Source organism: Equus quagga, chromosome 12 (assembly GCF_021613505.1).
Source record: "Equus quagga isolate Etosha38 chromosome 12, UCLA_HA_Equagga_1.0, whole genome shotgun sequence".
NCBI lineage: Eukaryota > Metazoa > Chordata > Mammalia > Perissodactyla > Equidae > Equus > Equus quagga.
Genome location: NC_060278.1, coordinates 38,126,822 through 38,140,698, shown reverse-complemented (window position 1 = coordinate 38,140,698; position 13,877 = coordinate 38,126,822). Strand labels below are relative to the sequence as shown.

The 13,877-nt window shown below is 41.0% G+C and overlaps 1 protein-coding gene across 2 annotated transcripts in view; it reads left to right on the top strand.

The window, feature by feature from the left end:
• Positions 1-2,277: 2,277 nt before the first annotated feature.
• The window catches only part of SMYD3 (SET and MYND domain containing 3), a 663,517-nt gene continuing 651,917 nt past the window's right edge, over positions 2,278-13,877 (top strand). For both annotated transcript variants that reach the window (XM_046678091.1, XM_046678090.1), the window contains exon 1: positions 2,278-2,498. In XM_046678091.1, coding sequence (XP_046534047.1) covers positions 2,335-2,498 — 164 coding nt within the window. In that variant the 5' untranslated portion in view covers positions 2,278-2,334. The remainder of the gene's footprint in view (positions 2,499-13,877) is intronic.

The window sequence follows — 13,877 nt, the reverse complement described above, 5'->3', positions numbered from 1 at the left end:
AATGACAATAAACATTGAACAAAGAAAAATAATGAAGACATGTATTAACCAAATGCCATGTGTACACTTCATTTGGATTATGAATCAAGTGAACCAACTCTTAAAAACAAACATTTATGAGACTATTAGAAGAATTTTGAAGGGTGAGATGATGGTATTTTCCCCTCAATATTTTTTTAGGAAAAATTTCAAACATACAGTACAGTTGAAAGAATTTAGAATAAACACTGTATACCACCACCTAGATTCTGTCTTCAACATTTACTATACTAGCTTTATTACATATTTATCCATTTATCTGTCCATTAATGTATCTTATTTTTGGTGCATTTCAAAGCAGTTGGTAGCAACCAGAACTGCCAGAGTTCCTCAAGGCCTCCACAACTCTGCAATGGGTGGGTCTGATGGGCAGAGCCCAGCTCTTGTACCTGCACCCTATTTGCAAAAGTGGCTGCAAAATGACAATATTGGTTCCATTTTCTTTACCACCGACTGAAATAATGGGCTCTTCCTTTCTCATTCCATCATTTTCTGGGATATCGGTTTTTTTTTTCATGGTAGGGGATGGCTCATCACCAGCCCTACATCCAAGCCCCAGCCAGTGGGAAACGAAAAACCCATATATGTACAAGGTAGGAGAACATTAGACTGGAGAACTGGGACATTTCTTTAAGATTTGAGGCAGTTGGCTTTCTGGGTCATGGGGAGGAACAAGACATACATTAGGAGAAATGGGGCATGTCTGGGTAGGTGAAACCACATCCTGGAACTGGAAAGCCGGGATCACCCCTTCAGTAACTGGGAAGATTCTGTGGTAGAATTAGCCCCGGGTTCTCTGGAACTTCCTATGACATGTTATTTAGTTCAGTAAATATCTTTTGAATTCCTTCTATGTATTATGCTTTCTGCTAAGCACTCGTATGAGATGATTACAACAGTAGTGTTGGTAGAATGCTGTATGCAGGCATTATCCTATACTTACAGACTTAAAAGTTTTAACTCGAATAATGATTCCTTACATTTGTAGGATGCTTTAAAGATTTTTCAAAATACTTTCCCAGGCTTTTAGTCTCATCACTCTGTAAGGTATTATCATCTTCATTGTAAAGTTAACAAACAGGCTTGGAAAAGTTACCTAAGGTCAAATGGCAGAACTGGGACTCAAATCCAAATCCTCGTTCACTTTTCTTTTCACTACACCACAGCCACTTCGAGACCACTTCAGGAAGTGTCAAAAGTCTGCCTCTCCACATTGTGGGAATCGGCTACTCTTAGAGTGCCAGAGTATCACTTACTACTTACTAATTGCAAAGGTAAAATGTATCTTTACAATGAAGAGTTCTAGCAGCTGCCACTTTAACCAATGGATCAAACTTGTTTCAGTAACAGTGGGACAACCCGACATTATGCACATTCATATGTGATATGATTCAATATGAACAATATCATTTGCAGTGTGCTTTTGCTAAAAATCACTTCACTTGAATCAAATCAAGCCTCTAGATTCTAGCGTCCAGATCTAGCCTGCAGTTTACAGAAACACAGTGAATAGAAGAACAAGCTAAATGACACCGTGAGATAACAACCAGATAAATACAGAGAGTGGAATATCTCCCAGGACTCTTAGCTTGGAATCTCAAGAGTCAAATTAAAAAGAAAATGTATGACTTTTGATTGAATCCTGGTTTTTAAAAGTTACAAAAGCCATTCTTAAAGTGAATATGTTTTTTACTTGCCAGCATAGAATAGTTTTCTTAGGTGTGACAGTTTTATAGGCTATTGTCCTTATTCTGAGGAAATGCATGTTACAGTATTATGAAATGTTATGATGTAAAGTATTAGTTATGAAATACTATGATGCCTACAACTTACTTTTAAATGGTTCCATCACTCAACAACTTACTTTCAAACGGTTCAACAACAATACATACATACGTATACACATGGGGGAGAATGAGCAGACAGAGCAAAATGCTAAGAATTGCTTGATCTAGGTGGAGGAACACAGGCGTTCACTGCACTGTTCTCTCAACTTCCCTTCTGCATTAAAATTATCACAATAAAATGTTGGAGAGGAACAAATACCGCCTCTACTCGCGGAGTCGCCTTGGGCACTAATCAGCCCGGGGAGCCGACAGGTGCTGTCGCTGTCCGGCTCCCTCAGCTCCGGGCCGGCTCGCCTGCAGACTCCGTCGGGCATGCGCAGAAGCGCCGCGCGCCCGCCCCGCCCCTCGGGCGTACGTGTGCGCGCAGGGCGCACGCGCGCGGCTCCCGGCAGCCCGCGAGACGCCAGCTGCGGGACACGGCGGCTCTCTGAGGCGGGAGCTGAGGAGGATGGAGCCGCCAAAGGTGGAAAAGTTCATCACCGCCGACAAGGGAAACGGGCTGCGCGCCTTGGTGCCGCTGCGCCCCGGGGAGCTGCTCTTCCGCTCGGATCCCCTGGCGTACACGGTGTGCAAGGGGAGTCGTGGCGTCGTCTGCGACCGCTGCCTCCTCGGGTACGTAAGGAGCGCCCTCGCCCACCTGAGTCCGAGCCACCCGGTGCGGGGCCCGGGGTGCTGGGGGCGTCGGGCGGGCAGCCCGCCCTGGGACTCCGGCCGGTCGGGGCTGCACAGGAGCGCGGCGGTGCCGCCGAGGAGCCCAGCCCCGCAGTCCCCCGGGCGCGCGGTTCCCGGGGCGGAGCTGGGCTCGCTAAGAACCCCCACTGGGCTGCGGTGGGACCTGGGGGGAGTCGGTGGGGCCGACTTAAGGGCAAGTGTTGGGCCGCGGGCAGTTTTGCTGGGGAACAAAAAGTCTGTGTCCTGCGCGACAAGCTTCATTGGTGCGGCTGTGGAAGTCACGACTGGGGCGGGGTGGACGCAGGGATGTGTATAAATGAGGCTCAGCTGAGGCCCCGCTGGGAAAGGACCCGGCTCGCAGGTGGCGGAGGAATCTTGGCGTTTACGGAGCACTTCCTTTGGTCCAGGTTCTCCTTGGCCAGGGGATGCGAAGATTATCGGGACATCCTTAAGAATCTTCAGGGAGTAGATAAGTGAGAGAGAGAATCAATTACAGTGTATCGGAAGGGCTGAACTAGAGGTGCAGTACGCGCTTGGGAGCTTGTTACTGAGGTTCCATGGTGTGCTCTGCCTTGAGTGGCTAGGCAAGCAAGTCTAACTCTTAAGAACCCACCTAGATGCGAGAATTCATGTGAAAGTGTTTCATAAGCCTGGAAGCACTGGGCCAGTGTGAAGTGCTATCCGGAGGCAATTTACGGAAATATGTAATATATATGCGCAGTCATAGGAATTGTGTTCCAGCAACAAATGTTACTGAGCTCCTGTTATATGCCAAGGAGAAGAGGTCTGTCTGAGATAGGTGGGATGATTTTTTTCCAGTACTGCTCTTCCAGACCTGTTAGCCTGGGATTGGGGCGGGTGGGGGTGAGCAGGTAAGTGCAAAGCTAAAATCAGTAGCGTGACCATTAATCTTACTGCGTCCTTATTTGGTTCATAATTGAGGAATTTATTTAATTTTGTATTTTAAAGTTACCAAATGATAATCTTTTGCTTCCTGAAGTAACCATAAGAGCAACAACTAAAAAATGTATTGAGGAGAGAGCACCTTGAGCTTTTTGTAAACTGTGTGGTTGAAAACAATTCATTCCTTTCAAGATTTTACTTTTTTGCTGAAGGCCTGACATTGAAAGTCATAGATCTTTAATTCTCGTTCAAGGAAATTAGAGAAAGCTGGGCTCTTCCTCATGTTAAATCCTTTGGGAGTCCATCTAGAGTTTGAATGTAGTCCAGAGTAGAGAACTTGCTGTTTGTTAAGTCCTGTAATATTAATTAACGGGGAAGATGTGGGTCATCTTGCAGATAAAGTCAGACTGACAAGTTATTTATTACTTGGAATAGGAAAGTTTTGGAATGAATACATGATGACAAATTGTTAACTGAAGTATCAGAGCTGAACTTGTCGTACGACACATGGAACCATCCATTTTCCAAAGTGGACTACTCAAACCCAGCCCTTTGTGGGTGGCATGCTCTTGATTTACCATACTGTTTCATTACTGCTGTCAGCCATTCATTTTTCTTATTAACAAGAACTGTAATGATCTAAGCAAAAAAGGAATTTCATGAAAGAATATTGGGGCATTCTCAGCACTGCTTTAAATTCTGGAGGAAACCTGGGTCTGAAAATGGACAGGAACCAAGAGAACTTCCAGAGTCAGAATTGCATTTCAGAAGTAGTTGGGGTTGGGGCCTGGAGAGTACATCACTTCTGATGATGCTTGGTGATTCTGGGTTCTGCAGCATGTACCACCAGCACCATGACCATGGACCTTGCTGCTGTTCTTGCTACCGCTGCTGCGTGGGAAACTGGTTATTACTGGAAAGTTGTTTTCTCATCCATGCTTCTTTGTGATACTAGCCTCTGATTCAAAGGTCCTCAGTGGGTGTCTTGGATTAGCTTAGGTCACTGCCTGCACCCTAGCTATGAGGGAAGTTGAGAAGGTGAGTATTCTGCCTTTTTGGCTTTTAAGAAAGGAGTCAGGCTCTACTTCCTACCAATATTTAGATAGTGGGGAAATCAGCAAACGTAAACATAAGAAAAGGGATGTCAGTAAATGCTAAGCATCCAAACAAAACAAACTAAAACATGCAAATGCATTTTTCATACTAACAAACACTTGTTTATTAGTCCTTTACACAAAAAATAAATTTGCACTCATTTTGGATTGCTAGGATACAGTTCACTTGTGTGGTGGTAGTAGGTGCTCTGTTGAACACTTCCACTTGAGTAGTTGCAGCGTTTCTGAAGCGCCTAGTTAGGAATTACTGCAGCCTGAAAATAGTATTCGAGAAATCAAAGATTGGTGCATTGTTTTATGTAGTTTTCTACCACTGTTGAATGCCCGTCATTGGGGGATACAGTTTCTGTGATCCTTATCACCTTGTAAGTAAAATTTGTTTTTTTATCCACAATCAACTGTGAAGTCTTTGAGAATAGAATTACATCTTTCAATTTTTCCTTTGTCTATGTGCCAAAGCCTGGCACATAGTAAACTCTTCGTTTGTGTTATGAATGTCTGGCGGAACTTTCTTTCTGCTGCCTTCCATTGGGAAATAAGAAATGGAATGAAAATATTAGTTTGTAACTATTAACAACAGCTCCATGGCAGGGGTGAGGGGACCAAAATAAAATAAAAGAACAGATACTTATTGTAATTACTTCATTAGCCTCCAAATGATTTATTGTTATAAGATTCTACCTGATTTCCTATGGCCTTGGGCTGTTTTGATTAATACTTTAGTTCTTGGATATTTATTTTGATTATTAGAGAAACCTGAGCCTGCTTTGTGGCTTCTTTTGCTCTTTTCCTCATTAAAAATTGGCTTCTAGGGGCCGGCCTGTCGCCGAGTGGTTAAGTTCGCGTGCTCTGCTGCAGCCTAGGGTTTCAGCGGTTCGAATCCTGGGCGCGGACATGGCACTGCTCATCAAACCATGCTGAGGCGGCATCCCACATGCCACAACTAGAAGGGCCCACAACTAAAAATGCACAACTATGTACCAGGGGGCTTTGGGAGAAAAAGGAAAAATAAAATCTTAAAAAAAAAGATTGGCTTCTGGCTTTTCATGTTGTGAGTGGAAAAGAAAATGAAGTTTCTAAATTGGAGAAAAATTAAATGACAATTTAATGCTGTTGTATGTCTGCATTGTGACCTAAAATAATTTATATTATTCTTTTTCTGCTGTTGCACACGTTTTTAGTTTGATGGAGCTGACAAGGACTGACAAAGGGGTTATTTGTGTTTTCTGTTTGTTTTGGTAAATGTAGCACATAAAATTCTATTGTATTTACTTTGTAGGTCTCCCCACTCCCTCTGCTAGTGACCTAAATCTAATCTTTTTATCCTGGGGATATCCCTCCCCTAGCATACAAGAGATGGTGACTGTTGAAGTTGTTAAGAGATAATATTTTGGAGAATTTTAAGTCACTGTATTTTTTTTCCCCCTAAAGTTCCAAATTGCCTGCAGTTTCCATATCAAGAGCTACCTCTGGCAAACTCTAATGACAATTTCTTCTGTAGGGTAAAGAGGAGATCTCTTCCATTATTAAGGCTGAGCTTGAGGCTTAGTGCCTCCCAGGAGGATGGAGGATGAATTGGAAATGGAAAGTCGATCTTTTTAAGTCCTAGTGGATTGTGGAAAGAAGGGGGATGGAGGTAGGGAAAATAGATTGTGAGAAATATATGTTCTGACCTTCCCAGTCTGGCCAAAGTTCTGGGGTTGGGGTGAGAGTGTTCATTGGGTTGAGGGGACAGTCAAAAGCAAAAGGCCTTTGGCTCTGCTCTTTATTTGGAATCTTGAGAAGAGGTAGCTATGTAGGTTGGTGCTCTGCCAACATTGAGAGCTATAGCACAGCAGAGGTAGAAGGAAGGGGGTAGATAGATGAGCCTGTGGTAGCAGGGGATTCTGAAATGCTCTCATACTGCTCTGAGGGATGTAGTGGAGATTAGAGTTCTGGTGAACAGCAGGCATCATGACATAGGACTGTGTGACTCTAGACTAAAGGTCAGGATCTTGGATACCACAGATGGGAGCCAGCATGACATCCCAAAAGGTGAGATGGCAGCAGTCTAGCCCCGGGACCCAGTCATCTCCTTGCAGCAGAGACCAGTGAGGATCCACAGAGATACCAAGATCCAAGGTCTTTTTGCCACCGTATGGATGTCCCATAAGCCCCATTTGGAGAAGAATTTACCTGAAAGCACCTATTTAAACCAGCTCTAGTAAGGAGCTAAACTTAAATGTGTGAATATGAACTGGAAGTGACTGAGATATTATTTGGCAAATTTTAAGTTTCTACCTATTTACTAGGGTGAGTGTTCATGAGGAAGATTAGATTAATTAAAGAAGAAATAGCCTCATGTTCATGAGACTGATTAGATCAATTACAGAAAATAAAGGAGTGCATTTGAGTTAGAGTGTACATAAATATGACAGGCAATAAAGGGCAAAAAAAGAACTCTGTGTTTGGTGAGATGATGTAACCCATCTTGGCCAAGGCCTGGACTTAGGTTGGAGGCAGGAGGTAATACCTTCATATATTGGGGTAAGAAGAAGAGGTGCCAGAGAAGGCAGCAGCAATGATTGAAAGGTTTGATGACAATAGAGAAGTGGTTACTGAGTGACTCAGTCTTAGAGAAAAGAATGTTGGAAATATTCTTCTAGGAGAGAAGAGTGAAATGCCTACTGAAATGTAGTAGGATTACTGGGGTCCACTTAAAACTTGTGTTCATTTATTTAAAGTGAGAGCACTTAGAAGGGTAGTGCTTTTTTCTTTCCCAATGGTCAGCTGCTTGACTATGAGAATTGAATTTACCCTGGACTGCTAGGTTAGTGTGATGGATGGAGAGAGGGCAAGGGAGGTTATAATCATGAACTGTGATTTCTAAGCTGGGGACTGAGATCATGAGGAGGATGATGGACAATGAAATGTGGTAGAATCAATGGACTAGAGGACCTGAAGTGGTCAAAGAAATGGTGGAGTGGTCAGAGAGTGGGACGACTTGATATATATGTGCTTTAGAATTAGTGTATGTGTTGGTATAAGGTTTAGGGTATCACAGAAAGTGGCTCTTAGGCATTGGAATGGATAGTTTGAAGAAAGGCACGAGCCATCTCTCAAGGTTCTACCCTTCGAGAGGATTTCACTAATCCTTCATCCCCTCCATCCCCCAGGAAGAGTGTAGAACACTGCACCAGTTCACTTGTACCTGGTGCTGACGTATTTCACAAAATCAGTTGTAAACCCACAGAATGCCTTTCAACCACTATTTGAGCAGAGGTGAGTGCCTTGCTGTCTCCACTTGGCTTTTTCTACTCAGCCCTTAAACCTTGGGTTAGGAGGCCAGTGTGGCCTTGGGCTGTTTTGATTAGTGCTTTAGTTCTTGGATATTTATTTTGATTATTAGAGAAACCTGAGTGCCCCATATGGTGACGTACCTTCGGGATCAGCCAGCCAACCGGTGTCAGCTTTTTATTTTAGACCGTTTTGTCATGGAGGGATCAGAGATTTGTTCTCGTTGGGACGCTCATTTTTTTCCTGCATTTGGATTTGTCTTCTCTACCTGTACCACCATCTCTGAGATCTACTGAAAATCTGTAGAGCTGTGGTATTCCTCACAAGGTTGCCTCTGACCTTTTTGAAAGAGAATTGAAGCAATGGGCTAATGCTGTGGTTTGACTCCTCTTCACATATGCTGTCATTTGAGGCAGCTGATTTCAAAGACCAGTGGTTCTCAAACTTTTCAGTCTCCTTTATAATCTCAAAAATTACTAAAAAGGATTTCATAGGAGGGGTTTTAAGAAAAGTTATTTAGGATTCTGAAGAGGTTTTGTTTATGTGGTTATATTTATTGATTTTACTGCATAAAAATTAAAATTGGTAAAGTTTGAAAATATGTATTTAAACATGATAAACTATTACATTTTAACAAAATTTTTAATGAAACTAACTATATTTTCCAAAGCAAAGGAAAGCTTACTGAGAAAAGTTGCCTGCTTTACAATTTTGCATGTCTCTTTAAGGTCTGGCTTAATAGAAGACCTTGGATTCTCACAACTGCTTCTTTCTGCATTCAGTGTATTGCAAAATCACATGGCATGTAGCCTTTAGAAAACTCCACTGTGTACTCATGACAAAAGGAGAATAAGAAAGGCAAAAAAATGTCTTAGTATTATTATGAAAATAGTTTTGATCTCGTGGGCCTCCTGAAAGTGCTTTTGGGCTTCCCAGGGGTCCCTGGACCATACTTTGAGAACCACGGTTATAAAACACTGGATGTGTCTTTTCTATCATTTTTAGAGGCTGGGGTTTGTTGGATAATATGTTGTGAATCAATGAGTAATATTTGGTTCAGATTTTCTCATAACCTGCCAGGATATATGGTATCGGGAACCAAGATAGGGAGTTAGTGCCTCTTGGATGACTCACTCAGTTTTTGCTTTCCATCCTCTAACTCTGGGCTGGTTCTGGTTGTTAGGGAGTCAAGGGAGAGATGTTCCACTGACTTGGGTATGGCCAGGTATGGGGTGGTGTTTAACCTTGATTATCAAGGGAAAGTAAGAGAGCCACTTTCCATTTACTTGTTACCACAATATGTGATGATCAAATATTATTCAATAGCTGATATTTATTATCACTTATTGAGCAATGCCAGGCATGAGTTTAGTGCTTCGCCTTGTGTACTACTTCAGTTAATTCTCACAACAACCCTAAAAAAGTGTCTGTTATGTTCCTTATAAGAACAAATATGGACTGGAGAGTATTCCTAACACTTGTAGAAGTATAAATTGGTACTGCTCTTTTTCTGGTAGTACCTATCAGAATTGAGCACTGTGTTTTCTTGACCCTACTTTTGGGATTCTGACAGAAAGACAAATAATAAAGGTTGCACAAGGATACTTAGAATAGCATTTTGGTAATTAAAAAATAGGGAAAAAGCATTTTAATGTCCGTTAATAGGGGACTAGTTAAATTATGGTGCAGCCGTATTAGCCATCTAGCTATTGAGCCATAATAGCCATCTGGCTATTAAGATTGAAATGTATCTGTTTGTACAGATGTGGATGGATGTCCATGACACCTTGCTGGGTGAATAAAGTTGTAGAACAACATGTGTTTAAATAAAATCTTTGTGTATGTGTACTTTTGTGTATAGAAAAGTTCTGGGAGAACATCCCAGAATTCTAATGTGATTTCTTCTGGAGAATGAGATCTGGAAGGGGGAAGATATGCCTTGTACTTTATATATTTTGTATTTTTCTCCTGCTCAAGCTTGTGTTGTTTTTTTTGTAATTAGAGATTTAATCAAACTTGGAGAAAGTCTTTCTTAGACTTTGTTTCATTTGAAATTTTATGAAAGGGTGTATGCTGCTTGGGATGAAGATGCCTTTGAACTTCTTGCCAGCTTTTCACTTTTTAAAAAATTATCAGCTAATAAGATCAAGAGTGAACCTCTTGATAGAAGGTGAGCCAGTTCACTGGCTGGCCATTGGCTTTAGAATTTGAACTAAAAGAGGTAAAATGCCTGTTGATGGTCCTAATAATTCTTGCTCCGTCCTTGCTTAAGGCTGGTTATTCAACTTTTCCTTGGTATTTCTGAGACATCACAGTATCCGTTGGTAAACTTTATTCATTTTCCTCAGTGGGCACACAAGATGACTACGTTTCCTAGCCTCCTTGCTGTTGGATTGGGGCCCTGTGACTCACTTTTGGCGAGTCGAGTGTGGGCTGGAGGTTATATAAGCCATTTCTGGGTCTGCTGTAAAATATCCTGTGCCATCTTCCCTGCTCTCTCTTGCCTTGCCTTGATGACTGTGGAGGCCGTGTGTGGAGATGGAGAAACAAGACATGTGAGTCATGGCATGAAGGAGAGCTGCTCTGGAGCATCACCCTACATGCATCAGATTTAGTGGGAGCTAGAAAGAAACTTCTATTGAGTTGTCACTTAGAGCAGCTCTTCTTGAACTTTAATGTGCATATGAATCACCTGAAGATCTTGTTCAAGTGCAGATTCTGATTCAGCAAGCTCTGGGTCGGGTGTGAGATACTGCATTTCTGATGAGCTCCTGGGTGATGCAAAAAGCTGCTGGTCTGCTGATCGTACATGAGTAGCAAAGACTTAAAAGGGTTAAATGAAATGACATATAGCCCACTGTAAGTACTCAGTAAACACTTACCAAATGCATGTTATAGCATCCCGAAATAGCACTGAGTATGATGAGAAGGAGTTAGGGACCATCCATAATCAAAAGTTTAAATTATTCCTAAGTGCACATCTACTCTTTTATGTATGATGGACCAGAATTTAGTTTTAGTACTATAGATGCAGAAAATTATGTGAAATTAGAACCTGGGGTTATTTTAAAGGTCATTTTGAACATTTACTTTTAGACATACCATCATTTTGGTGTTTGAGATAGTTATATGGTTATCTAGCTACCTTCCGGGAAAAATAATCTAACAACCTCTTCTCACCATAATTTTAAAAAATTTTAAAACTTTTGTTTGGAGATAATTTCAAATTAACAGAAAAGTTGTAAGAATAAGAATAGTACCAAAAAAAAAGTCTGTATATGCTTTACCCAGATTAAACTATTAACATTTGACCTCATTTGCTTTATCGTTTGCACACTCTGTCCTCCCTTGAGCCCCCATCTTTATCCACACACGCACACATACACCCTTTACCCCTAAATACTTTAGTGTGTATATCCAAAGAAGAGGGAAGTTATCATACATGTCGATTTCAGTAAATTTAACTTTACTACAGTACTTGACTTAATCTGTATTTCATTTTGTCAAGTGACCCAATATTTTTTCCTTTTAGTACAGGATCCAGTCTAGGGTCAAGCATTGCATTTAATTGTCCTGTCTTTGACCTTCTTTAATCTGGAACATTTCCACAATTTTTCTTTGTCATGTATAACACATTTTTTCCTTTTTTTTTTTTTTTAACAGAACATTTCTCATTTGGGGTTCATCTGATGTTTCTTTTGGTTAGATTCAGGTTATGCATTGTCAGCTGGGATGCTACATGGGTGAGGAGGTATCCTCGAGGCTCTTGATGTCCAGCTGCCTTCCATTGATGGTGTTAATGGTTATCACCCAGTCAGGCTGTTGTTCTGTTTTTCTACTGTGCGCTCTTCCCCGCTGCCCCCAACTAATAATCTGTGGGGAGACATTTTAAGACCATGGAAATATCCTGCTCTAACCAGAGGCACTCACAAGTAGAGTATACAGCTATGTACTGGGGACTTTGGGGAGAAGGAAAAGAAAACAAACAAACAAAACCCCCCAAAAAACAGTACAGAATTTGTTTGCAATTTCCCCCTCCTGTCTACTCCACCAAAGACTGAGAGTATATAGTTAAATACAGTGCTCATTTTGTATTCTTTCTTTTTTTACTCTTCAGTGTATTTATTGGTATTCATTGGAAATACAATTGAGTTCATTTGTCTGACTTTGCTTTCAGTTTTAGGTTTTCTCCCTAATCCTTTTTTTTTTTTTTGAGGAAGATTAGCTCTGAGCTAACATCTGCTGTCAATCCTCCTCTTTTTGCTGTGGAAGAGTGGCCCTGAGCTAACATCCGTGCCCATCTTCCTCTACTTTATATGTGGGACGCCTGCCACAGCATGGCTTGCCAAGTGGTGGTATGTCTGCACCCGGGATCCAAACCGGTGAACCCCGGGCCGTCAAAGCAGAACGTGCGCACTTAACTGCTGTGCCACTGGGCTGGCCCTTCCCTAATCCTTTTTGATTTAATTTTATATTATGAATATGTAGGACATTAACATGCTTCTAAAACTCAAACTATAAAAAAGATAAAAGTGTTAGCCCCTCCCATATCCATACTGTCCCCCACCCTGCCCTTGTAGGTAACCACCTTCATTGTTTTCTGGTTTATCGTCTCTCTCTCTCTCTCTCTCTCTCTCTTTGATAAAGATAAGCAAATATGTGTGTTTTCTTTTTTTTTTTTTTGTGAGGAAGATTGGCCCTGAGTTAACATATGTTGCCAATCTTCCTCTTTTTCCTTGAGAAAGATTGTTACTGAGCTAACATCTGTGCCAATCTTCCTCTATTTTGTATGTGGGATGCCGCCACAGTGTGGCTTAACAAGCAGTGCTAGGTCTGCTCCTGGGATCTGAACCTGTGAACCCTGGGCTGCCGAAGCAGAGCACGCAAACTTAACCGTTACACTACTGGGCCAGCCCCCATATGTCTGTTTTCTTATTTCACATTCTTATTATGAAAGAGCATACTGTGTTTGCTCTTTTGAACTTGCTTTGTTCACTGACAGTATCTGCTGGAAAACATTATACCAGTTTATAGAGATCTTACTCTTTTCTATAGCTCTGTCATACATTTTGTGTATGTACCATGGTTTCTAATTTCCTATTCTTGGACATTTAGGTGATCTCCAGTATTTTGCAATTGTGAATAATGCTCTAATGAATAACCTTTCACTTATGTATTTGTGTGTTGTTGCAGGTGTATCTTAGGGGAAATTCCTAGAGGTGGGATTGCTGGGTCAAAGTGTCAATACCTATGTGGGGATGGAACCTTTTACATTTCCACTAGCAATGTATGAGAGTGCTTGTTTCCCTGAACTTTGCAGACTGAGTATATTGTCACACTTTTGAAAGTTTTGCTAATGTGATGGCTGAGATGTGATATCTCAATATACTTTAATTTGCATTTAAATTTAATTTGCCTTATTAGTACAGTTAAACATCTTTTTGTATTTAAAGTCCATATTTATATCTTTTTGTGAATTGTTTCCATGTATCTTTTGCTCATTTTTCTATAAGATTTTTGGTCTCCCCCCCCCAAATTTTAAACAGGTTTTTGTATGTTAAAGATGTAAGCCCTTTATCTTTGATAAATATTGCAAATATTTTCTCTCAGATTCTCATTTGTCTTTTAACTTTGCTTATGGTAGACGAATTCACCCGTTTTTTTCTTGAACTTGTATACGTTAAATCTGTACGTTTAGATCTCTGATGCATTTAGAGTTTATTCTTATGTATGGTATAAGGAATGGATCTAATTTTATCTTTTTCCAAATGGCTATACAGTTGTCCCATCACCATTTATTAAAAAGATTATTTTTGTCCCAGTGATTTACCCAAGGATCATATTCTAGATCATATACTAATTGGGTCTAACTCTGGACTTTCTACTCTATTCCATTGGTCTGTCTATTCATGCACCAGTACCACACTGTTTTAAATATAGAGAATTATAGAAAATAGAATTTCTGGGAATATTCTTATGTCATCTTCAAATACATAATTTTGTTTCTTTTTCAATATTTATGCCT